This window comes from Pseudochaenichthys georgianus, chromosome 24 (assembly GCF_902827115.2).
Source record: "Pseudochaenichthys georgianus chromosome 24, fPseGeo1.2, whole genome shotgun sequence".
Classification (NCBI taxonomy): Eukaryota; Metazoa; Chordata; class Actinopteri; order Perciformes; family Channichthyidae; genus Pseudochaenichthys; species Pseudochaenichthys georgianus.
The window spans coordinates 32,692,840-32,720,813 of NC_047526.1; the positions used below are offsets into that span (position 1 = coordinate 32,692,840).

Sequence of the window (27,974 nt, forward strand, 5' to 3'; positions counted from 1 at the left end):
TGTATATTATCGGGGCTATTAATACTGTTATCGGGTTTATCGGGATGACGTCATAATTCCTAATATCGGACCGATAATTATCGTGCACCACTAATAACAACAATAACAATGGCAATGGGACCCGCAAATACAGAGGAGACATCAAAAACATGAAGGACCAGAGTACATAGACTTATTCACATTCTGCTTCATATAGACCCATCTTTCTTAATTTATGCAACTTCTTTAACTGAAAAATACATATCCAATTCTAAAATGATGGGACATGCTGATGCAAATGCCTAAAATGTTGTCGGAAGAGTCCCTAATTTCACAACTGCTACTGTGTGTTTTTCAATACATGGCAAACAACTCTAAAACAAATGAATGAAATGAACCTGGATTTTTATTTTCTGATCAGATATTTTAAGTCTTTTTTTAAATAATTTTTACACACTGTAGGCAGAATGTCCTGCTTCCAATCCTAATCTCCCTGCCTTTTCGTGCCCCGGCCATTTCTCTCTCAGTCTCTCTCTCAGTGTTATCTTCCCTCGTTGAGATGGCAGGAAGTGGAGCATCTGTACGTCCCCACACTCGCACCTGAGTGCTTTTATTTTTTGGCAGGCACATAGTGTTCATGTGTGTGTCATCATGCCATTGGGTGTGTTGTCCTTATCTGCCCAACAACCATATTGTCACCTAGTTGGCCTCTTTCTGTCTCCCTGACCCCCCCCCCCCCCCCCCCCCCCCCCTCTGTCTCTGTCTCACACACAATGCACCTGTTACAAGGGCGTTAGTCACAAGTGGGTCCCCCGAGACAAACTAGAAGAGGACTCACAGGAGGTTTCACCACAGCAGCCCCTGGAGGAAGTCTCTAACACACACACACACACACACGCACACGCACACACACACACACACACACACACACACACACACACACACACCCACCTTCCCCCTCCCCTGTGTTACACACATTCCCTCAGTTACTCAGGGCACCCTGGAGCAAACAGGGGTCATTAACCCCTCTATCTTTGCACAGCAGTTAATGAGTTGCCATCATCCCACTGTGTGTGTGAGTGGGTGCACAAACAGCAGAGTTAAGTACACACTCCGAATCAATGCCAGGTTATAATTTGGGGGACATTTAATGGAGGCCACAGTGGACTTGTGAACCTCAGCGTCAGTTTGCCATCGGTTAGGCCTGATTGTACTATTGTTATTGCACATTTACCTTAATGTTAGGAGAATGCTATTCATTGTGCTGCCTAAGGAGCACCTGTAAGACCCCTTTAAAGATTTGATTTGTGAGACATTTCTTACCCATTAAGGACCTTTTTAAAAATCAGTATTTTATTCATCACCGGGGAGAAATTGGATAAGGATCACTAGTGCATTCACAACATGTATTGAGTCTTACCCAACCCCTACTATTTAAAGGGGACCTATCATGCAAAATGCACTTTGTGATGTCTTATACATAACTATGTGTCCCCGGTGTGTCGGGGAACACACGCAGTGTCAGAAAACAAAACCCTCTCTCTTCCTCCGTACCCAAATCTCTAAAAACGGGGAACAACGGAGCTGATCCAGATTGGCGTCCGATATGAAGTAATAACTGAAATGTGGACCCACGGCCCAATCAGAAACGTTGCTATCAGAAACAATGCCCGACTGTTTTGGACGTAATATGGTCAGTGTTTACATTAGCATCGCTAACACTCAGAGCTAACCTGTGCTGGAGAGCATGTGTGTGAAGAAGCAGGAAGTAGAAAGGAACTCACCTTGTGGTATAACCGGCAAGAGAGAAAGCCTTTGAGCTCCAGACTGTTTCAGATCCTTGATAATCCATGATATGGCGTTTCATCACGGCAGCATTTAGTTTAGACGGTAGCTGCCGGGTCCCGCATAAGCTCCGCCCCCTCCTTTATTATAATCTATTTTTTTTTTTTAAAGCTTTCTACCCAAATCAGCCCTTTAGAAACAGGAAGTGAAATAGAGGGATATGAGGCATGGCTAGAATGGGTGAGACCTGAGACCTATGCTATTGCCTAAAAATAGCATGATAGGTGCAATTTAAGTTTTCAATGCATCAACATGTTTTAAAAAAAAAGGTGTTTTGAGAAGCTAAATCTTGAGACCAAAACCTCCCCAAGGTGTTCATTAAATTAAAATCTGAGCCCGTATTTATTAACTGCTGGAAGTGAAGTAAGCAAAAGATGAAAGGAGAAAACCCTTCACTTTTTCTCCTCATCATATACTTGAGAACATATCTGGCTTGTTTTGAATTAAATATGCTCTTTATTGTAACACAGCTCTGTACGTGTCTTAAGTAATAATATATGATCTGAAGAAATGTGTGTAATCCAGAAAGAAGACAGTCTTCCCCTAGTGTTCTCCTGCTGCTGTTTCCTTGTAAGCCATCATCTCCAAATGCACATATGACAGAAACTATTTTATATTTGACTAAATTGCAGTTATTATTGTTCTCTTTCAATTGTTACCAGACGCCGAATATATGCCCTGCTCCAGTTACGTTTCATTTCTGTGGCTCTACCGTAGAATATTTTTCAGAGGTTTGATGAATTAAAGCCTTCGTCGCCGTGAAGGCTGTTGCATAGATTGCATCATTTTCATACTCGTCAATAAACCCAATACTCCCCTTCTGCTTCTTCAGCCCTTAACATAGTCGTCTATTTGAGTAAGTAGGTTTTAAAGTATTGTTTTACTAGGCTTTATACTTTAGCCGGTACATTCTTCTCATTGTATTTGAGGCTAAAATATGCTCCAAATATCTGGAACAAATTCCCAGAAACCTGCAGGTCCGCTGCAACTCTTACTACTTTTAAATCCAGGCTGAAGACTTTTCTTTTTGTCGCTGCTTTTAATTGAACTATTCATATCTTAAACTGCACTGTAACTTTTATCCATGTATTTTTCCTTAATGTTTATTTTATTAGCTTTTCTTTTTTAATGCTTAATGTCTTTCATTTTTTTTGTAAAGCACTTTGAATTGCCTTGCGTTGAAAAGTGCTATCTAAATAAACTTGCCTTGCCTAAAAAGGCTTTGAAACAGAAATATTCTTATTCTGGTGTCAAAATGTTTGAATCAAGGTTGTTTCATTAATTACCCACATATGTACTTCGCTCAGAATACAAACGCATGGCTTTTCATAATGTACGAGTAAAAAAAACAAAAACACTTAAACACTAGCATTAATAAAATGAAAAGAAACATATTTACGGTTGTTTAAAGCAGATTACAAGGCAGAGATGTGCAGAGGAGACTAAGATATGGCCTCATAATGGTCTTATAGTTATTTTATATTGAAGATATTTTTTGTTCCCCTACTGTCGCACAAAAGGGAATACACAACAAAATAACGACTGCATCTATAGCATGGGGGACATTGAGCATCTTAACATTGTTATTGTCTGAGAATGAGTAACTGTATGTCTTTCTAGTATCCCTATAGTAAACCTCACGTGTGTGTGTGGGTGTGGGTGTGTGGGTGGGTGTGTGGGTGTGTGTGAGAGATCAAAGAGGAGAGGTGGAGCAGGGACACACAGAGAATAGGAATGAATTGAGGCGCGAATAGATTATCAACAGCTCTCACGCAGCCTTCCTGTTCAAAATAATGTCATCAGTGCCGTTTGTTTCCACGCTCCACGATGAGAGGAGGTGTTGGTACTTAAGATCTTCCTGCTAGATTACACTAGATGTTTGTGCCCCAGAAAACCAGTGCACCTTAAACACGCAGCCTATTAGCATACGGAGACTGTGTGTCTGAAATAGCTTCAGCCAGCAGATCCTAATACCAGCGGTCAGCCAGGAGAGTCCTGAGCAGCTAATCCATTTACAGCCGACACGTGGAGATCCTGAGCGGTGAACACACTGGGAATGTTTATGGTGTGGGCCCCGCATTAACGGCACGCCTTACTCACCGATATACTGTGATCGCTAAACTGTTATTTTGAAGGCAATGTCTTCAAATCCTTCCAACACATGTCTAAATGTTGTCTCACTATTTGGGCTAGGTAAGTTGCAGTAGGGCTGTGCAATTAATCGTATTTTAATCGCAATTACGATTTTGGCCTGCCACAATTACGAAGACAACATAATCGAAAAAAACGATTATTTTGCTTTGCTTGGTTGTGACAGCATATTTGATCTAATTTATTTTAGTCTAATTGATTTGTATTTATCATATTTACATATGTTTAGTAGCTTGTTGAAGTGCGCTCCAAAATATTGATCTTGTTTATTGGTATTTATTATTTTGACTTTATTTATTTAAATGTAAATATAAATGTATAATTTATTTTGTATTGGTTTTTCAGTTGAATTATACGTTCAGGGTGATCAACAGTTAAAAAGATACTGTTCAAATTATTATTTGTATTTGTTTTAAAGTTCAATAAATGGATGTTTTCAAAGTCAATGAATAATCGTATTTAATAATCGTGATATCAATTATTGACCAAAATAATCGTGATTATGATTGTTGCCATAATCGCACAGCCCTAAGTTGCAGCATATCGCATGGTTCTCACGGCCATTACAAACCTGGACAAGTCATGGAAAGTGTGTTGGAAAAGTCATGGAAATGTAACTAAAGTTGCATCAAATATAATTTACATTTTATCTAATCGCCGAAATAGTAATACTATAATGATAATACATGGATGGATGGATGGAGATTTTAGTTGCTTTATCCTGTAGAAGCTAGTAAGCCTACTATTGGATTTGTTTTACTGTAGATAGGCACAACATGTTTCAGACCTTTCCTGTTCCTTTTCAGTGGTACCGCTGAGAGTAATTGTTTTGGTTAAAGCTCACGGAGAAGTCATTGAAAATCATTGGTGAAAAAGTGTATGAACCCTGATATTGGCAGACTCATTTAGTTTTAAGGTGTTTGGATTACCTGTTGCAAAACACAAGCAACGTTAAGATGTGACCTTGGCTATAGGAGCTTAATAAAGACCATTTTCTTTTATTCCCCTATTTTCTATAGACTGCATTATATCTCAGTTAATCAAAAACCCAGCCACCTGTGGATCGAGGTGTCACGGTGCTCAGCCTCCACTTGATCTTGTGAGGATCTCTTTGTAATGGCGGTTGTAATCGAGTGCAGCCTTTCACCGTGTGGGTATTAAAAACTCATTCGTATTTTATTGCAACTCACTTTAGCTCTTATCCGTTGTATGTGACGGGTAGCAGTACTGAAGAAACAACTGAACTGGTTGCTGATTGGCTAATGGTTACACAAGCCAACACATCGTTATGACATCACAAAGTGGCCAAAATCTGATCAGCTCATTTTCAGACAGGTTTTTATATAAATGGATCAAAAAGAGAGAAAATATTTGTTCCTGAAACTTTCAGAGTCTCTTTCCACAGAGGGGACACATGTTGATGTAGAAGAGACATGAAGAAGAGGGGACACATGTTGATGTAGAAGAGACATGGAGAAGAGGGGACACATGTTGATGTAGAAGAGACATGGAGAAGAGGGGACACATGTTGATGTAGAAGAGACATGAAGAAGAGGGGACACATGTTGATGTAGAAGAGACATGAAGAAGAGGGGACACATGTTGATGTAGAAGAGACATGAAGAAGAGGGGACACATGTTGATGTAGAAGAGACATGAAGAAGAGGGGACACATGTTGATGTAGAAGAGACATGAAGAAGAGGGGACACATGTTGATGTAGAAGAGACATGGAGAAGAGGGGACACATGTTGATGTAGAAGAGACATGGAGAAGAGGGGACACATGTTGATGTAGAAGAGACATGGAGAAGAGGGGACACATGTTGATGTAGAAGAGACATGGAGAAGAGGGGACACATGTTGATGAAGAAGAGGGGACACGTGTTGATGTAGAAGAGACATGAAGAAGAGGGGACACATGTTGATGTAGAAGAGACATGAAGAAGAGGGGACACATGTTGATGTAGAAGAGACATGGATAAGAGGGGACACATGTTGATGTAGAAGAGACATGAAGAAGAGGGGACACATGTTGATGTAGAAGAGACATGAAGAAGAGGGGACACATGTTGATGTAGAAGAGACATGGAGAAGAGGGGACACGTGTTGATGTAGAAGAGACATGAAGAAGAGGGGACACGTGTTGATGTAGAAGAGACATGAAGAAGAGGGGACACGTGTTGATGTAGAAGAGACATGGAGAAGAGGGGACACATGTTGATGAAGAAGAGGGGACGCATGTTGATGTAGAAGAGACATGAAGAAGAGGGGACGCATGTTGATGTAGAAGAGACGTGAAGAAGAGGGGACACATGTTGATGTAGAAGTGACGTGAAGAAGAGGGGACACATGTTGATGTAGAATAGACATGAAGAAGAGGGGACACATGTTGATGTAGAAGAGACATGAAGAAGAGGGGACACATGTTGATGTAGAAGAGACATGGAGAAGAGGGAACACATGTTGATGTAGAAGAGACATGGAGAAGAGGGGACACATGTTGATGAAGAAGAGGGGACGCATGTTGATGTAGAAGAGACATGAAGAAGAGGGGACGCATGTTGATGTAGAAGAGACGTGAAGAAGAGGGGACACATGTTGATGTAGAAGTGACGTGAAGAAGAGGGGACACATGTTGATGTAGAATAGACATGAAGAAGAGGGGACACATGTTGATGTAGAAGAGACATGAAGAAGAGGGGACACATGTTGATGTAGAAGAGACATGGAGAAGAGGGGACACATGTTGATGTAGAAGAGACATGAAGAAGAGGGGACACATGTTGATGAAGAAGAGACACGAAGAAGAGGGGACACATGTTGATGTAGAAGAGACATGAAGAAGAGGGGACACATGTTGATGTAGAAGAGACATGAAGAAGAGGGGACACATGTTGATGTAGAAGAGACATGGAGAAGAGGGGACACATGTTGATGTAGAAGAGACATGAAGAAGAGGGGACACATGTTGATGTAGAAGAGACACATCCAAGAAGTGGATTTTACATAATAGGTGACCTTTAAGTTAAAGTAAAGATGTTGCATTATTTTAGAATAGTATAATATTCAGTTTTTATCGCATATCATTTTTTTGTGAAGATGTAATTCATCAATTTGAGTAGATACAAATACATCATGTTATTTATTCAACTAGTAACTAAGTGTCTTATAGGTTAGACGTCATATAGGTTAACACCTGAAACACCTGTGGTTAACACAAGCCAAAGAGATCTGAACATGTTCTTCTATAACATGAACTACATCAGTTTGTGTCATAAAGTCAGCGGTTTCCAGTAAGTGACTAAATAACACTAAATGTCATCCCCCTGAACATCAACCGCCTTTAGTTTACCGGTAGTGACTGATGTTTCCTTTATCTCCTCAAAATGGAGATTATCCTGCTGAACCATATGTATAACTATAACTAGTGGTGCACGATAATTATCGGTCCGATATTAGGTATTATGACGTCATCCCGATAAACCCGATAACAGTATTAATAGCCCCGATAATATACAATATATTTTTTGGGTAAAAAAAAAGAAGAAGATCCTGCGGTGTGGGTGGATTGGGATGAGGGGCGCTTGTTTTTCACTCGGCTCCTCCCGTTTTGCCAGCACTGTGGTGTTAGTGATTTAGGAAGAGGGGAGTTTTTCACAAATCCAGCGCTCCCTAACTCATGCCTGGCTGTGACGTAAATGGCGTGCGGCCGTGAAGCCAGGACAGTAAACAAACATGTCGTCGGTAGTATGGGACTATTTCAAAGTTTCAGAGTTCGATAGTTCGCTTGCTATTTGTATTAACACATGCAGAAGTTCCACGAGGAGGGAAGAAGGCAACGAGCTATAATACTTCCAACCTGATCAGTCGCCTGAAACATCGCCATGGCTACGATCGTGTGTTAAAAGCGTACGAAGACGCCTGCGCTGCTAAACTAGCGGCGAATCCAAACCCAGCTGCAAAGGCACCGGGGCTTTTACCTATCGACGAGGCTTTTGAAAAAGGCAAGAAGTTTATTTGGGAAAATAAATATGGTCACTTTGAAGAGTCCAAACTGTTCTTGGCTTTGTTTTGTTCATAGTAGTAATGCTCATGTCATTTTCTCACTACTAGTCTTTTTTTTACCACCAAGTGTGCAAAAACTACAGGTACATTTAATATATATATATTATATTATTATCGGTATCAGTCTTGAGAAGCAGGAAGTTATCGGTATCGGTTTCAAAAAAACTATTGTGCATCCCTAACTATAACTAAAGTGTGTTTGCCACAGCATTTTGAACAACCCATTTAGTTGATTCTCACTTCCAGGTTTGCCTGCAAAAAGACATCCTCCTGCACCTCTCTATAGGTCAGGGGTTCCCACACGTTGCCATGCCAAGGACCCCATATAGCATTATCCTCTGGCGGGGACCCCCCCCCCTGTTGCAATTTTCTTTTTTAAATGATGAGTACATTATGTGGAAAATATGACAAATGAATCACACAGCTTAATACATTGTCTTAATATATATTTGTATTAATAATTAATAATCAGTTATTCTTCTAAAAAATGTTTGTATTTATCTTTTGTTTGTCATTCATTACATTCATTGTGTGTTCTGTTATAAACATTCTTAACACAATATTAAACAGTAATATGAACAGTAAACATATTTCTAAAGTGATTTCGGTCTTTATAATATTATATAATTTTGAACAGTAATATGAACAATTAACACATATTTTTAGCATTTTTGAAAGCTACTTATGCCTTAATAATATTATATATAATATTCAACATTAATATCAACAATAAACATATTTATATTCATATATAAACAACAATATTTGCTGCATCCGTGCTCTCATCCGGCTGCAGAGCGAAATATTCACTAGCTCTCACTTGCTCCAAAAGCTGAGCAGATACTCAGTTTCACTCAGTAGCGACAGCTCGATTCTGATTGGCTTGAAGGGCGGTCGTGTGATTAAAAAAAAATATATATATTAATAAATAAAAAATATTAAAAGATTGGCATCAAAGGAAACATAGATTGATAGATATGCAGTTATTAATAACATCTAAAAAAAAAATGTAACTTTAAAAAAAAAAAAATTCCCCTTTCCCTCAAACTTTGCGTGACCCCCCTGGCGCCCCCCCCCCCCCCCCCTTGCGGGGTTGGGGCCCGCACTTTGAAAAACACTGCGATAGGTGACAGTGTAGTGCCAAAATGACCCACTACCAGTGTGTGCACAGATACTCCATCTGAAGGTGTAGGACAAAGGGTGTTAGTGCGTCTAATCCTGTTGCAGGGTCTGGGAAGAGACTCGTTGAAACCTGAATTAGCAGGTCAGACACATGGGGCGCTGGAGGAGGAGCCACGTCTCAAATGAGAGTGGGTGTTGGATTGGAAACGAGTGTTCACGGTGCTATAAAGCCCCCCCAGCCAGCGCCAGATTAAAATAAGAAGGAACTTCAATGGTTCCCGCTGGGGGAATTGGGTTCTATCAGCAGCAGATAACGGGACTCGGCACCGGAGAATGTTCCCTTTCACAGGGAATCGAGGGATATTTGGGTTTGACTTTTTAGCAGAAATGAGCCAATCAATCATCCAGATTGATCAGAACGGACTGACAGTCAATTAGAATAGGTTACATTCCAGATAATGTGTTGACATTGTTCTCTGGGTTACTTATTGATTTCGGTGTGATGTTGAATTGTGCAAACAAATAGGTCCTTAATGTCAGAGCTTCAGGCCCAAACTGCCACTTCTGGGATTGGATTTTTTGTCGAGACAGATGAAGTAGTGAGAATTGGATCTGGGATAGAGGTATCCGGCATGGTGCTCTCACTCAGACGGTGTGGTAAGAATTGAAAGGAGTTGCATCAGTAAAGAAATGGATAACTCCACGGTGATGTTGGCACACAGTTTGATTTAAATGTCTCTAACGTCATGAATCACTGGTTACTAAACATTGTGAAGAATACTAATATAACATGTAGTTTGTCTCAGATTATTTTCTATATCCAGGGTTATCAAATGTTCCCTTAAAGTAACTCTACAGGAAATGTTCACATGCTTGGCAGCAGACCTGAGTTGCTTAACACATCAGCCAATTGGAACTGTGGTAACCGCTTCTATAAGGAATCAATGGGTTAAGAATAGAGATGTCCCGATCCGATCACGTAATTTTCAAAAAAAAAATCGGGATTTTTTTTTTTTTTTTTGATATATATATATTTTTTAATGTAATGTTACAAAACAAAAATGACCATGTTCACGTCTTAAAGTCATCCTGAGGCCTTAGTTTTGGTTTAAAATTACACAACATCATGTATGTGTTGCTTCTTTTGGGCTTGTTTTCATAGACCTGGTTGCTTATCTCTCTGAAATCTGGCAACAGAGTGGGCGCAGTGTCTAATAGTAGCAGCAAGCTAACGAGAGGCTACGTTCAGCTGGTGACTCGGGAGTCGGGACAGAGAAAATGTCAGCAGTTTGGAAGTATTATAAAATTGAAAGCGAAGGCAGTGTAACAGCCAGATGCAATGTTTGCAAGGCGGAGGTTCCACGTGGTGGAAAGAACAGAGCTACGTTCAACACGACCAATCTAATACGCTACCTGAGAAACAAACACCAACAACAACACGGCGAGTACACAGCGGCCACTCAGGTAACGGCACTGAAACAACCGACACTTTCAGAGACTTTCAAAAGGAAAGAGAAACTGCCCCAGAACAGAGAAAAGGCCAAACAATAACAGCCAAGATAGCTGAATTCATCGCTTGGATGACCAGCCGTTATCTGTTACCTTTTTTTTCTCTTAATGCATTGCATAAAGATCGGATCGGGAAAAATCGGTATCGGCAGATTGTTAAAATCAAATGATCGGAATCGGATCGGGAGCAAAAAAAGGTGATCGGGACATCCCTAGTTAAGAATATTTTTTTATTAAAAATGCCTCAAGTTCTTGACTTCCAGCTTTTCACATATTAGTGGCTGCTTGTTTTCTCTGCCTAAAATGATACTACACTGAATAATGTCCGGTGTTAACGTGATTAAATGCCACACGATCGTTCGTAAATGGATTGCTGATGCTTGATTTTATTTACCATGATTATTTGATCACACAAACACAATGTATTACTGTGTTTACGTATATGTTCACCAACAAGGAACACAAAAGTACCTTCAGGGTTGTTTTGAAACCGAGTTTTTTTATTATATAAGATACTAATTTGTACCTATCGTTTTTGTTTAAAAAATAAAGCATATGTGGAGAACAAAATCTCATTATCCAACTCTCTTCTCATGGTATTAGCTTCGCCTCGATTATCAAAAATCATATTCTCGATTATTTGGGTCAATAATTTAAATCACGATTATTAAAAACGATGTTTGAACAGAATGTTATTAACAGTTGATTACCCTGAACTTTAAGTATAATTCAACTGAACAACCAATAATAATAAAAATCGTTTTATTTCGTTTACGTTGTTTTCGTAATCGTTGCAAGCTAAAATCGTAATTGCGATTAAAATACGATTAATTGAGCAGCCCTAATTTGCCTCAGAACATCCGGTATCTTTGAGAGAAACAACCCACCGCTTTGCTTTAAAAAAACGACTTAATTGTCTTTGTCACAGCTCAGAGTTGATTGTCCTCTATTCATTTCTCCTCTTCCTCCTCCTCCTCTTCCTCCTCCCTTACAGATGATGAAACACGCGTGGGACAGCTACCAGCGCTACGCCTGGGGTTCCAATGAGCTCAGGCCCGTCTCCAAGACAGGCCACTCCAGCAATCTGTTTGGTGAGTGTGAGACCAAACACACACACACACACACACACACACACACACACACACACACACACACACACACACACACACGCGCACACACGATTGATCTCTTGTCCCTGCCACCAGCAGCCTTGACCTTTTAGATTAGCAGCCAAATTGGCCGTCAGTAAGAGTCATCCATCTATGAATGCCTCTAAATGTCAACTTTATCATATATTTAGATTCTGTTTGTGCTGCTTGCCAGTTGTTGGTGTTTCTACTCGGACTGATCCTCCTCCTGTGTGTGTGTGTGTGTGTGGCAAATTAAACTAGGATACTAACTGCATATTTTTCAAGTCCTTTTCTTATCCCCCTCAGCTACACACACACACACACACACACACACACACACACACACACACACACACACACACACACACACACACACACACACACAGACTCTACATGTTGCTCGTAGCGCTGTCTCTTTGTGTTTATTTGGCTGAGGTCGTTGGCTTAAAAGCTGGACTCGGATAATTGCCGCCAAAGTAAACACAAAGCTTAAAGGAGAGAATCCCGCAGCTCCGTTACCATGGCGCCTGAGCCAATGGCAGAGGGTCAAGCAATACGACTCATTAGCATCGCATTTCATCTGCAGTGTATTTGGTTCTCTCCCTCATTGTGCCAGGGTATAAAGGGAACCGTGACTTGAAAGCGTTGAGATAAAACAGCCCCTTATATGTTTTTAAAAGGAGTCCTGACACTTCTGATGTAGCCAATTAGAGGATACCATCTTGTAAGTGATATCATATTTAGAATGACTCTTTAATGAGACAGTCAGGTGTAGTGTGTGTACTCCAATCCAAGTGTTGTTTGTACACATAATGAGTACTGGAAGTCTTTCTGACTGATTGGATTAATACGAGCGGGAATTGGATTTTTTATTTGTTCAAATCTCTTCCTCTGTCTCTCTCTTGACCTAATTAAATCCTCACGGAGAATATTTGTTTAGATGTGTGTGTGTGTTTTATATCAGTGCGTGGTATATGTGACAGTTTGGAGCAGCTCTTGACTAGATACGATGGCATTCAAAGAGGTGTCTGTGCGCCCACTGCTGATAAGAGAAATCTCTTGACACCAAATAAACTTGTGATACGGTTTGGATTTTTTCTATGTGTTTATTTTTATTTAATGTTCCCCTTTTATGTCAAGATGCAGGTCTGTGCCAGAGTAATATTTCCTTCGAGATAATTTACAGTAAACTGCCTCGAAGTACTCGTGGAAATAAGAGGAAAGATGGCCATGTTTCAAATTGGTGTGACATTATCACCTCGTTAACATTTCAGTACACAGTTGTTGATTGACACATCCATCAGACGGGTGTTTCTGCCATTGTAACGGGAGCGTTAGGTCCCCTTCTAGCTCTATTTGCTTCACTCTTTAAGGAATTAAGTGGCTCTATGGCTGCTCCATTCAGCTAGTTCTTTGCTGTTGTGCTCGTGGCTTAGAGTGCTTTTCTGCTGGAATTAGGTTAATGTGAGCAGTGGGACCCAGACAGTGCAGTGTTTGGCCGTTAACCAAAACAAAGAGCTCAGAGACACTAACATACTTTTAAGACTTGAGGGAAACTGTAGAGTAAAGGCCCGGACACACCAATCTGACAACAAAGAACTGACACAGACGGACCCCGACTGTTGCGTCACCTCACGTCTCCTTCGCCATGTGTCGCACTGGAACACACCGCCAAGACTTCAGCCGACGGCCAAGAAGCACGTACGAACTGCGCATGCGTGAGTGGCAATAACTCTCCTTACCAGCAGGCGGCGGTAGTGTGTATTCGTTAGTGCTCGGGGGAAACGATTATTTTGAAAACGATTAATCGGGCGATAATTTGATCGATTAGTCGACTAATCTAACGATTATTTTTCTGTTGTTCAATTCATAAAAAACGTAATGTAAAACTTTTTTTTTTCACGATACTGTGTCTCAGGGGATCTTAATATTTAAGAACCTATTAATGTGTTATACCAGATTAACGGAAATAATCTCAGCTAATTGACGATACAAACCATGTTTACCAAAACACAAGTCTCATAAGAAGCATCTAAATGACCCCTGAGCGAAAAATGCTAACGGACATTGGCACAGTACCTTTACAGAGCTTCTAGGGAGATCGTCTCACCACCGTAGCTGTCAATCTGATCCAAAGACGTGTTCAATGGCATTACAATGAGAAAAAACGCGGCTGAATCGGTTAATCCATAGGTTTTTAACGTCTATGTATAAAAAAATGATTGAATTTATAATCCATAATTCCATTTTTAGAGCAAATGCTAGCTGCTAATGGTAGCCAACTGCTTGTTGCTGTGGGTGACCCACGTGTGTGTCGACGCGGAAATATGTCGTCGACGATATTTTGAAGTCGGCGACGCGTCGCTACAGCACTAGTATTCGTCATTCAAAAGAGGCAACAACTGGAAGACAGACTGCGTGATAACCGAGAGAAGAACAACAGACTGCGTGATATAAACAACAAATAGCGTGTGCGTTCCATTTTCACTCGACAGCGAGAAGCTCACGGTGCTTTCCGGAACCTGCGTCGAGAGCTGGAGTTAAATGAAATCTCACATTTGCCTTCTTAATAGTTTGTTTGGGTCCCTCACTTCCGTTTCGCTTCTCATGCACTGATTCGCTAGCTGAACAGCCAATCAGAGGGATGTCTTTGGCCGACTGTTGAATCTGCGGGTTTTCGGCCGAAAAGGCGTCCAGTCGGCTGAAAAGACCCGACGGTGCGGGACACACCAATCCGAGTAGGGCGTGTCGACGCTCATCGTCGGCCTGACGCCCACCGACGCCGATAATCGGGTTGGCGATTAACCAATAAGTAACCAATGTCACTTCATACACAGCCATGCAATTGATTCCTAATATAAAATGATGAATGTGTGCAGCTCTTGAGAACATTTAAGTACTGACAAAAGTTAATTTGATGTACGTATGCCCTATTCTAATGCATCAACGACTACACTACTCTGAACCTTCAACATGGCACACACATTAGCAACACCAAACCTCACCTCCCCTTCACTTGCTATTAAAGTCTCATATCAACAAACCTAAGCATACATTTTGTATTTTGATTGCAGTAGTTGACCTCCGAGGGATGTGATTGGCTGTTTATGGTGATATTTTATGTGCAGATGTGTTGCTTTGTTTAGAGATTACAGAAGGAGTTTTCTGTCTAATCTTAGCAGTCATTTTTGAGCATTATGTCTCTGAACCGTTTCTGTATCTTTCATCATCAGTTCATAACGTTTGCTTTGTTCGTGTCAAGGTGCTCTCGCTGAAATGTAGATTTTTCCTGTATCTACTTTGTTTCTGGAACAACATCAAGTGACATTGTGATAGTACTTTGCGCATATATAAACAGGGTGTTTCAAACAATGTTGGAAGCCACAGTCTTGGGTCAGGACTGTGTGGTTTGATTCAGGACGTGAATGTGATATTAAGCCTCCTTTATGTCTCTTTACAACAAACTGTTTGTAAAGCTTTACCTGTCAAAAGAGGATCGACAGGTCACCGGTCTACTGCACACACACAGAGAAAGGTTCTGGTATACTGAGGTAAACACATGTTATGCAACAACATTCATTTGTTAAGACTTCACCTTGTATCTTGTAATGAAAGCAAGCAATGGCTTGTGTCAAATGTGGTACAAAAGCCCTATATTGTAGTATTGAAAAAAGGGTGTTTCTCATTGAAGTACCTATGATTGAAATGCATAATTCCAGTCCTCGCCCTGGGGAAAATGCCAAAAACCCCACTAAGTCAATTCCATTATACAGTGTGGAAGATGTACAGGCTCATGTTTAATGATTTCCTTCTTATGTGTAATGAGGAAATTCAATCAGCTTTGTGTAAATTCCATCCACCGTTTCATTACTGGAATGTATCATACGTAAATGCAGGAAGAAAGAGAAAAGCAGCTGTGTGAATACTAATTGTTAGATTAGCCTGTGGAGCTCCTTGTGTTAGTCTTTCTCTCTGTTCGCCGTCTCTATCCATCCCTCATGACGCCGCTATAGAAAAGTAAATAGGTTTTAGTCGACTGCTTCCTCCGACTTACTCCCATCAGTAAATAAAGACAGCTTGGCCCCGGGGCCTCGTCACAGCCATTTCTAACCCCTATAGAACATGATGTATGATGATAATATTAGCCTGACCTGGAATATTATGCAATAAAGCCACTTTCCATACCTGAGGCTATTTCCCTGATTCACAGTTAGCTGGACTTTTATCGGCCAGGGAGAAGTGAGCATATAACGTTTGCTCTTCGGAGTTAGAAGGTTCAGCATTTCATATAAAAAAATGTATCTACATAAACATGATGAATATTACCAGACTCCTCCATAAGGCATGGTTATATTACAACTTTTTATATTAATATAAAACAAGCTTGCCTCAGAGGACTCTCCTGTTTATTTCCCACATTAATCATATTCATGCAACTATAGATTTGTATTACTTTCTCAATTAGTCTATGAATTATTCGGTGAATCAAGTTCTTTAAGAGGATATCTACAAATTAATAATAATAATTCCTTATATTTATTATAGCGCTTTTCCAGATGCTCAAAGCGCTTCACAAATACACATTACACATACATGCAATGGTCATGTACTGTGGAGAATACCCACAGGAGCAAGTTCAGGTGAAGTGTCTTGCCCAAGGACACACCGGCTTTACAGACGCAGCAGCGGCGGGTTTCACCCCTTGATCTGATGATCATTGCACAGCGCACTGCGCCACACCGTCCATCTTCACGCCTCGAGGTCATCGAGGTGCTTTTACAAGTACACATTAGTATCATACATGTACTGTGGACAATACCCACAGGAGCAAATCCGGGTGAAGTGTCTTGCCCAAGGACACAACGGCCTGACGCAGTGGCGGCAGGAGCGGGTTTCGAACTGGACTTCCCCAACACCCCCCTTGATCTGATGATAAGATGCACAGACCACTGCGCCACCCGTCCTAAATGGCTTGTTTAGTCCGACCAACTATATCAGAGTTCCCGTTAGCCGGTAATTACCGGACTATGACCGGTAAATATATGCTGAAGACTGGTAAATCTAAATCTCTCCGGTCAAAATGTCCGGTCAAAAATAATTTCCCCTTAGCGCAATAAAACAAAAGATTATGTGACAGACAAGAATAGTCAACTCTAATGTCTAACACGTAATGTGGAGAAAGAGATGTCCTGTATGGGTTGATTGTGCGTTGATCTGTTGGTAATGCCTCAGGGTTCCGGTGGGCATGTAAACAAATGCATAATGCATAATGCTGCGCTATACTTTGTGGCCTCACCCGGTGGCATAGCGACGCTTATTGTTTAGGTGTCTTTTAATAAGCAGGTAGTCCTATCTTTAGCTAGATCTGATCGATATGGACATAAACGCGAGTGAAGTCGAAGTCCTGGTGCAGCGAGCCGTTCGGCTGATGCGGGGTGCACGTGCTGGGGTGTACGGTTTAACCATGTCCTGGATGTAGGAAGGGTCAGATCCATTCACAGCATGGTACGCAAGTACCATTGTCTTGAAGTGGATTCTAGCAATTACCGGAAGCCAGTGGAGGGAGCGGAGGAGCGGCGTGGTGTGTAAAATGTAGGAAGGTTGAAGACCAGACGAGCCGCTGCATTCTGGATGAGCTGCAGGGGTCGGATGGCACATGCAGGTAGACCAGCCAGGAGGGAGCTGCAGTAGTCTAGTCGTGAGATGACGAGAACCTTTCCCATGGCTTAGGTGTACGGCCTTGGGTATTGCTGCTATCTCTCTTAAGGAGGGGCAGCTTGGGCGCATTGTTGTTGTCAGCTTATGACCGAGCACAAGCTGACATGAGATAGTTTACTGTTTAGGGACATCTGGATGCCCTTCTTTTTAGGAAGGTAGGTTGACAATTCAGGGTCCATATTTGTTTAGTCTCACTGATAAAGAATGTTGAGTATTCCACTCTGAACTAGTTAAAACCTTGAACTACAGAAGAGTTCTTCAGAATTGATTGTGGCATGTCAACTGTGTGGTCAGCTCGTGGCCCGTGACATGTCTTCTCCGGCCGAAGCTCCGAATAAACTGTCAGTGTTTGCCATCAAAGCTCCAGCTCTCCTCGTCTCTCTCCGAGCCCCGACTCCAATTGCCTCAGAAGTTTCCCCCACACGTAGTATATAATATATACAGTTCTGTAGTCCTTTCACAGTCAACTATATCTTCTAAAAATAAAAAAAGCATACTCTTATCTCAATAAACTCGAGGTTTAGGAAAGGTTGGGAAATCCGTAGTTGTGCAAGATGGACCTATTATTTGCAGTTAACAACTTGAGAATGGATTTTTAAACAATCTTGTATTAAGACTGGACAACCCATAGTTCTACTCTTCAGAGAGGTTACATGGGAACGTTGCTGACGGGCTGGATCTCTATTTATGGGCGATGGGAGAGGTTGAATCCGTCCCTTCTGTTGTCATGTCCTGAAGGAAACCAACTCTTGGTCCCAGAAGCCAGCTGTGCTTCCTTTGACTGGATGTTGCTCCAAATTCAAACACATTTTAATGCACTCGTTTCCCTTTTTTATTACAGTACAGCATGTATCTACTAAACACTTGAAGACAGTTATTGCTCAACTCCTGACGAACACTAACACCCATAGCTCTTCCCATAATGTTGGCAGGCAACTGTGTTTATATTCTCAACCTACTACTTTGGCAAACAACCAACTATCATTTGGGTACGTTTCATCGAACGCTATTACAAAATATGGTCGTCCATTTCAACAGCAAACGCTTCAATAGCAAAGAGCAAGAGATATGAGCACAATGCCATCTGCTTGTTATCTCCTATTAGCGTTGACCATATTCAATCAGCGTCTGATTTAATAACTGTATCTTTAGTTAATGTAGGCAGCTTTGAGTTCGAGGCATCAAGTATTTGTTGTAAATAAAGCATTAGAGGGAAAGTGTACAGGTTGTGTTCAGTATTTGACAAATTGTTTAAAAGGTCAACACGCTGAATAAATGACTGGACGTGAAACACGTAGATGGGTTTGTCCTGAGCAAACCTTCCATTGATCGATTTTAATAGTCTTTTGGCTTATTTAGTTATAATCCACTTAATATGTGACATTTAAAACGATGAGTTTATACATAATGTAATCCAATATATTTCTATAATGTTTCACTTTAAAGGACCTTCAGAGATCCAACGATCCAAAAAGGTTAGATATTAATAACACTACAGGATGATAATAATATATTTGTGCAGCACTAGTTCCGTGGGTAATCTGTCTCAGAAGACAAGCTAATTAATTGTATCCAGCATCAGTAGGAGTGACATCTTAGGTCTAAATCAAAATCACATTCAATAACATTGTATACAGATTTAAAATGAAGTGCTCTGCCGCAATAATAATTGAATTGCACATTGATTAGGTATCTGAAGGGCAGACTGATTACGCTTCGCTCCAACGGCTGGCCTCCTGTAACAGCTTTTCGTCGTGGTGCAACAATTTCACTCACAAACAATATTTCACCCAGAATCCTTTGCATTTACCCGCTTGTCAACACTGCCCCATGAATACAGTTTGTGCAGCTCACATATGATCCGTCTAGTAATGTAGCCGCTGACTGATAGTGACATGTTGGACATCAATAATAATTGATTATTTGTTTCAAGTGTAGGATGTTTTCTGTGCTTACGTGAGTTACTTTGGGGCTACGTGTTGTAATCCTAAAGAAGACGTTTAATGCTCATTTTCAGGTTCATATCAGTATGTAGTGTCTCTACATGTCTCCATGCTTTAATGTTCAAAAAGCTTTATTTTTCTCATACTGCCTGTGCTGCTGCACCTCTTTTCACCCTCTGTCTGAAACCAGAGCCCAGTCTGCTCTGATTGGTTAGCTGGCCGGCTCTGTTTGGTCGACCGCTTCAAGATGTCCGTTCCCTTAGCACGTACAATGTGTTGGAGCGCTAGCCAATAGAAGAGTGAGTGTTACTTATGGCGCATTTCCACTACAGCGAGGAGTGTGGCTTAAGCGTGCCTGGCCCGTTTTTGGTTGCATGTCCACTAGGCGTAGTTCCGGCTAGCGGGTACTTTTTCATAGTTTTCTGGCTCTCCAAAATCGAGGTTCTTTCCGGGCCAACAACCGGGCTGAGTATGCTAAACTAGTGAGAGAATCGCTGGCAACTACAACAAAATGAAAATATTGTACCGTGATTTAATTTTCAAAATGATCCCGAAGTAACAACATACTGATACCGGTTAGTAAAAACCATGAATTAATGCGTTGACAAGTCTGCAGACAGACGGCAGGCGAAACAACTTTTAAAATGCGTGTTTTCTGAATGGAGATCGGCTAAGCTAACGTTATATATGCTCCGACCGTCCACACTCACAACAACGGCCTATACAGACATAAATAAACCAGCGACTGCATTCGCCATGACACAGGCAGTCTGTGGTTTGTACTTGTTTAACTTCTGTCTAGTTTCTGAACAGATATGAGGAGCTGTGAGCTCTGAGGGCTAACATCTAACAACATTGAAGATGACGTCACGGCTCCGCCTACACTGCGTTACTATAGTTACTGCCCCAGTTCCTAAACTGTAATGGAAACGCAGCATAAAGTGAGCCTGGCCTACCAAGGCCTAACTATACCGTACTAAGCCGTGCGACGCCATGCAGTGGAAATGCGCCAATAGTGATGTCCGTGTTTTACGGACTTTGGGATTTTAGCCTTTGCAGACCATTCACATGAACAAAAACCTATATAACACACTACAGGAAAGGGTAAACCCCCCAAAATATAATATGGCCCCTTCAAATGTAATCTGCCCTCATCTTCATGTCCTAATCTGCTTCTTTGTTGCTTTTGAAGGACAGTGTTTATGTAAGGCAATCCTTTATCAGCTGTCAAACATCAGCTCCCTGCCCCTGGAGCTAATGTAGATATACCCCTTTTTTAAATCTATAATGAAATACACCTAGAGGCGACCGTGGCATCCATCTCTCCTCCTGTCATTTCCAATCCCTGTCTCCATCTCTTAGCGCTCAGCTCAGCTGTCTATAACCAGTACACTGCTATTGAGGCTGACGCACAAGAACACGTATATCTTTCAGTTTCTAAATCCAGGGCAGGTGAAATCCAGTTGGGACATTGCTGTGCGCTGACAGACACATTCAGCATACTTTGAGTCAAGAAGAGTCCATGACCTGCAGAATGTAGATGATGGAAAAGACAAAAGAGAGGGTGAAAAAGTCTGATTTATGACGTTTTCAAATGATATATTTTTGGGTTAAAGCAACATTTTTGAAATACTTATTCATGCAAAGGAACTCTCGCACATATTTTCCTGAACTTCTCTCAGAACAGCCCACAAGGTCTTTGTCCACACAGATCTGTCTGAACAGAATAAGTTAAACATCCCCTGGAATAAAATGACCTTTCTAAGATAAGATTCTCCAGATCATCAGGAGCTCATTTGGAGCTCACTGTCTGTGATTGTCAGCCTTAAGATGCTCCCTGACTCGTGTTCGACATTATGGAGTTTAATTTAATCACAGCCCCATTATACGCCAATGAGCCAGAGGTGGAGTTTGTACCAAGTCCTTATCATTGAATCCAGTTCCAAAGGACATGCTGACTATACAAACAAGATGTCTGTAATGTAGTACACTGATGCACTGAATGCATTATGGGAATGCATTTTGAGTTTTACACTCTGGTATTAACCGTTCCTTATTAACGTGGCATGCTGTTTAATGTGGGTTGTATTCTCTCTAATACAAATATTCCTCACAAGAGAAGAGAATTTCATTTGGGATAGCACGACAAAGGATTACCATGTTGACGTAGCTTCTTCTCCCTGGCACTGTTTCCATTTCCAGATGTAATAATGAATGAACGTTGGACAGGATATTTATTTCATTTGTGGAAAAAGGCAAGAAAAGCATGTTGCTATCGATTAGCCACCAACTTATAAAAGGAAATCACAACACTTTGCATACTTATCAGTTAGCTGTTTAGTCATCTCACTGCCCTCTATTTGAATCTGTCGTCTAAGGCCCCGTCCACACGGAGACGGCATCAGTTGAATCCACTAACGTTCTCTATCGTATAGACAGTTCGTCCACACGAGGCCGAAACGGAAACGTCAGTAGTGTTTCCTGTCAGTACTGTTTCCTGTCGGTACCGTTTCCTGCCAGTACTGTTTCCTGTCGGTACTGTTTCCTGTCAGTACTGTTTCCTGTCAGTACTGTTTCCAGTACTGTTTCCTGTCAGTACTGTTTCCTGTCAGTAGTGTTTCCTGTCAGTACTGTTTCCTGTCAGTACCGTTTCCTGTCAGTACTGTTTCCTGTCAGTAGTGTTTCCTGTCAGTAGTGTTTCCTGTCAGTACTGTTTCCTGTCAGTACTGTTTCCTGTCAGTACTGTTTCCTGCCAGTACCGTTTCCTGTCAGTACTGTTTCCTGTCAGTAGTGTTTCCTGTCGGTTGTGTTTCCTGTCAGTAGCGTTTCCTGTCAGTACTGTTTCCTGTCAGTACTGTTTCCTGTCAGTACTGTTTCCTGTCAGTACTGTTTCCTGCCAGTACCGTTTCCTGTCAGTACTGTTTCCTGTCAGTAGTGTTTCCTGTCGGTTGTGTTTCCTGTCAGTAGCGTTTCCTGTCGGTTGGGTTAACTGTCGGTTGTGTTTCCTGTCAGTACTGTTTCCTGTCAGTAGTGTTTCCTGTCAGTACTGTTACCTGTCAGTAGTGTTTCCTGTCAGTACTGTTTCCTGTCGGTTTTGTTTTCTGTCAGTAGTGTTTCCTATCAGTACTGTTTCCTGTCAGTAGTGTTTCCTGTCAGTACTGTTTCCTGTCGGTAGTGTTTTCTGGCAGTACTGTTTCATGTCAGTAGTGTTTCCTGTCAGTACTGTTTTCTGTCAGTACTGTTTTCTGTCAGTAGTGTTTCCTGTCAGTAGTGTTTCCTGTCAGTAGTGTTTCCTGTCAGTACTGTTTCCTGTCGGTAGTGTTTTCTGGCAGTACTGTTTCATGTCAGTAGTGTTTCCTGTCGGTACTGTTTCCTGGCAGTACTGTTTCCTGGCAGTACTGTTTCCTGTCAGTACTGTTTCCTGTCGGTAGTGTTTTCTGGCAGTACTGTTTCATGTCAGTAGTGTTTCCTGTCGGTAGTGTTTTCTGGCAGTACTGTTTCATGTCAGTACTGTTTCCTGTCGGTAGTGTTTTCTGGCAGTACTGTTTCATGTCAGTAGTGTTTCCTGTCGGTAGTGTTTTCTGGCAGTACTGTTTCATGTCAGTAGTGTTTCCTGTCGGTAGTGTTTTCTGGCAGTACTGTTTCATGTCAGTAGTGTTTCCTGTCAGTACTGTTTCCTGTCGGTAGTGTTTCCTGGCAGTACTGTTTCCTGGCAGTACTGTTTCCTGTCAGTACTGTTTCCTGTCAGTACTGTTTCCTGTCGGTTTTGTTTTCTGGCAGTACTGTTTCATGTCAGTAGTGTTTCCTGTCAGTACTGTTTCCTGTCGGTAGTGTTTTCTGGCAGTACTGTTTCCTGTCAGTACTGTTTCCTGTCAGTACTGTTTCCTGTCGGTTTTGTTTTCTGTCAGTAGTGTTTCCTATCAGTACTGTTTCCTGTCGGTTGTGTTACCTCTCCGTTCTGTTTGCGGCAGGTCGTCTCTTTAATTGAGACTCTTGACAGACCACTGGTTGTGCTCCTCAGCAGCCAAACAAGCTAAAGGTTGAAACATTGCCTCTCAATCTGGCCCACGGCAATAACTGGAAGCCACTCATGTGGTCAAAGTAGCGACAGTAAAAGTATTCATTGTGCAGATTGGTCCATTTCAGACCAACCAACACAAACTCCCCATGGGTTGTGATGGTGTGTGTATGGTGTGTGGGGCTTCTGTCTAAAATAAACACACTTCACTGGGCCCCAGCACAGTGAAGGTCACTACTGATGTCTCCAGTTGCAGGCAAAGAGGAAAAGGCAGGATGTTAGGTCGTTTAGCATCTCGTGTGTGTGTGTGTGTGTGTGTGTGTGTGTGTGTGTGTGTGTGTGTGTGTGTGTGTGTGTGTGTGTGTGTGTGTGTGTGTGTGTGTGTGTGTGTGTGTGTGTGTGTGTGTGTGTGTGTGTGTGTGTGTGTGTGTGTGTGTGTGTGTGTGTGTGTGTGTGTGTGTGTGTGTGTGTGTGTGTGTGTGTGTGTGTGTGTGTGTGTGTGTGTGTGTGTGTGTGTGTGTGTGTGTGTGTGTGTGTGTGTGTGTGGTGTGTGTGTGTGTGTGTGTGTGTGTGTGTGTGTGTGTGTGTGTGTGTGTGTGTGTGTGTGTGTGTGTGTGTGTGTGTGTGTGTGTGTGTGTGTGTGTGTGTGTGTGTGTGTAAAAAAAAAAGCTATTCAGTCAATAGGGGCTTGACGTCAGTGGTAGAGAGGATCCTTGAAAGACCTTTAATGTCCAATTGTTGATGCATTTAAGATTTTGTCACGATGTAATTCAAGACATGCAAACAATTCCAAAATAAACCTTTGATCAGAGAAAGCGGGGGCAGGAAGTTTAACGTCAATATTACATGATGAAAGTATTACAACAAGATGTAATGGTTGCAGAAGCCTGTTCAAGTGAAACTGACACATCTCTCTTGAAGTATCTATATATATTCTGTTGTCAGCTGTGTGTGTAACCAAGCTGCGTCAAAGTAAACGTGTGTGTGTGTGTGTGTTCTGTCTTGTTTGTCTAAGCTGTAGGCTGTTTTGGAGGAAAAACTCTGACTGCGCTGAAAACAACATCAATTTGGACAAATAGACTTCCTCCTGGTCTCGGTGCACATATATGCTAATATATTTGAGCTTTTTGCAGAGACTGTAAGTCAACAATAGTTTTTATGACCACAAATAAATAAGAAACCATGAAACGTCAGGACAGAAATAAGAAAGTAAAGAAAGATTTTTCAGATCACAGAAACATTGCGTTTATTTTTTAAATGTTCCTCTTAGTACAAATGTGGACTTTCTTTTGTATTTATCGTATACTTAAGACAAAATCGGTCATAGTTGAATTGCCCTCAAACAAATCTATCAGGCTATAAATATAGCTTCTGAGCGAAAGGCCAGCTGTAGGGTTTCAGCCAATAACAGTCCAAAACGTATTGGTATTTTGACAGATAATAATATCAAGACCATTCGGAGCAATTAGGCGCATTCACACTGCGGTACTTTTCCCACAAAGGTTCATGCGAACTTAGTTCATGATCGCGTTCACACCAAAAAGAGCCGGTACTAAAATTAGTTCATGCGAACCTTTTTTCCCCCTCGAAAGTCCCTGCGAGAGAGCAGGGACTTTCGAACGGCTCTTTTTTGAGAAAAGAGCTATATTTCTGATTGGCTGGGCGGATTGCAAACCACGCCCCATAAAACTCCCAAAAGTTTTGTGAAGCCGCCATTTTATTATCCTCGCATTAGCAGCATTAGCATTAGCATTAGCCCAGCGCAGAAACGCAGAGAGACTAACTTATGGCAACACAAAATAAAACATGGGAGCGGTGGAGATGAGGAGGTGTCGGCGTTCTGGCGATTTACTCGGAAGGCTTCAGTAGAAGCTGCTGGGACTCCCAGCAGCTTCTACTGAAGCCTTCCCCAACTCCGGGGACTTCCGGCCGGGGACTTTGGGCGGCAGTATACGCCGTGAAGTGGGTTGCGGCCTGCCAGTAAACCCAAAGCAGAAGAAGAAGAAGTGACGTCAGCGGCTTCATTTGCCTAATCCTCCCCCAGGGACTTTTTCTGGTGTGAACGCGATCTGAACTTAGTTCATGAGAACTAAAGAGTTCGCATGAACTAAGTTCGCATGAACCTTTGTGGGAAAAGTACCGCAGTGTGAACGCGGCAATTGCAAGTCATTCCTAATGTCTCCTCCCCTTCTCCCTGTGGGACTCAATGTCCACTGTTTGGGAAAAAGACTGTTATGTTGCCATGATAAACAACTACTCGACATTAACGCATGGGATTGTTTTTAAGAGGAAAAGAATGATATCACCTTCTCTAATTTGCTTAGATGACGATGGCTAACATCTGTTTTTGGTGAAAATCAGAAAGGCAGGTTGACACGTACGAGGAATGTGACTTGATGTCGTGGTGCATACATTACATGACATGTTACTTGTTAGACGCTTTTATCCAAAGCGACTTACATACTCAATACTGTGGGCAATCCCCACAGGAGCAATTTGGGCTGAAGTGTCTCAGGGACACAACGACATGCTGACTGCAGTGGGGTTTGAACCTGTGCTCCCCTGATCCGAACACCAACGCACTAGGCCACACGCCTCCCGACATAAAAGTAAAAAAAAAATGTTAAAACACAAATAGAGAACTAGAAAAATAATAAAAAATGTAGTGAAATATAACAGTATTTACATAGAAATGGAATGGAATACAAAATAATAATAAAAAAAAAAGGGAAAACAGTTGTGCATTAATGTAATGCATAGAGTATAAGTTATAACGTGTTTTATACATTAAGCCAGTACTTTGACATTACGCTTCAACTCTCAAGGTAAAGCATGTAGCTTCCATGATTTATTTGATCAACATCCTGTCATCCTTGTCCCTCGCTCCTCGGGGTTGGCTAAGTCACGCGGCGCCCCGGCATCCTTTTAGGGCTGTGGTTATTCGCTGGACAGTTGGATGGATCAGTAGCTGCAGGCAGTGTGAGGGAGCGAAAGGCTGAGCGTCTCCTGAGACACACACACTCTGCAGAGGAGGTTATCTGCTCGGCCCCGCCTGCAGCGCTTTAAAAGGCCGTTGGATGAATGGCAGCCTTTGCCACAGATGCTGCCAGGGTTTTGTGATGACCTCTTTTTCTTTGTTATGTTCCCCTCCTGTCTCCTGTGGCCTTCCCTCCATGGCGGCCTTCTCAATGTCTTTTCTGCTCCTCACCCCCTCGCATCGCTTTACTAAAGTGACAGGAGAAATACCCGGACAGAATAAAGTCACTTTCTTTACATTCAAGGCCGTTACTACAACTCCAAACCGTGAGATACTCAGCTGACTATTATATGTCTGGAGCTTTTATTGTGAAAGGTATACATAGAAGCACTGGATCTAAAGGCCCTGACACACCAACCCGATTTTGGGAGTCAGAGGCCGTCAGAGGCTGTCGGGCATTCGCGGCGCCGTAGTCAGGTTGGTGTGTCCCGCACCGTCGACCGTGACACGCCTTATTTGGACTGCCAGACCCGATGCATGGCCGATTCAACATGTTGAATCGGCCATGCATCGGGTCTGGCAGTCGGACCAAATAATCACTCTGATTGGCTGTTCAGCTAGCAAATCAGTGCATGAGAAGCGAAGCGGAAGTGAGCGACGTAACCAAACGATTTAAGAAGGCACACACAGACTGCTATTCATTTTCATCTCATCATGGCGATCTGGAATGATGCAAACGAAGACCTGCTCATCACCTTGATCCAGGAGAGGCCAGCTCTGTATGATATTACGGAGAAAAGATACTCTTCTCCTTCTCTGTCTTCCGGTTGTTGCCTCCTTTTGAATGACGAATACACACTACCGCCGCCTGCTGGTAAGGAGAGTTATTGCCACTCACGCACTGAAGTCGGTGCGGTGTGTTCCCGTGCGACACATAGCCAAAACGCAGGAGAACACGGCCAGGCAACAGCCGACTTCAGCGTCGGCTAGTCCTCTGGTGACTGCTTGGTGTGTCAGGGCCTTAATATGCTGGTTTGTAAAGGTTGAAATAAGTAACAACGTTTTCGGTCTTGGTTCAAACTACAGAGTTTTTGTTGGAAAGAAATCCCAACAGATGCCTTTTTTTCTCACGCCGTAATATAAGCGCTCTGAGTCAATGTATTAATGCACGGAACACATACCTCTGGTGTGTAACAGCCTTAACACTTGACCTTCAGGTGTCCTGTGTATGCCGCATTATAATCAACAGTCCATATAGATAGCTCGGTGATCTGTAGCTTTAAAGATAATTTCTACTACCAGGTACATTTTGGTCAAACCAGGTATTCTATTCCTACCGTTTCATTTATGTTGCGTGTCCTCTGAATAGTAGTTGTTTTTTTGCTGATTTAGGTTATAACTCATTCGACCATTATTTAATGTATCTCAGCTTTTTTTCTGCCAGCTTTTATGACTGTATGTACTCTGGAGACGAGTGCACCACTACCACTAATTCAACTTAAACCTCTAATGTATG

The 27,974-nt window shown here is 41.9% G+C and overlaps 1 protein-coding gene across 1 annotated transcript in view; it reads left to right on the plus strand.

Annotated features, from left to right (window-relative positions):
- Positions 1–27,974, plus strand: part of man1a1 (mannosidase, alpha, class 1A, member 1) — a 210,799-nt gene that overhangs the window by 34,766 nt on the left and 148,059 nt on the right. The window contains exon 2 of the mRNA XM_034076387.2: positions 11,667–11,763. Within this exon, the coding sequence (XP_033932278.1) occupies positions 11,667–11,763 (97 nt within the window). The remainder of the gene's footprint in view (positions 1–11,666; positions 11,764–27,974) is intronic.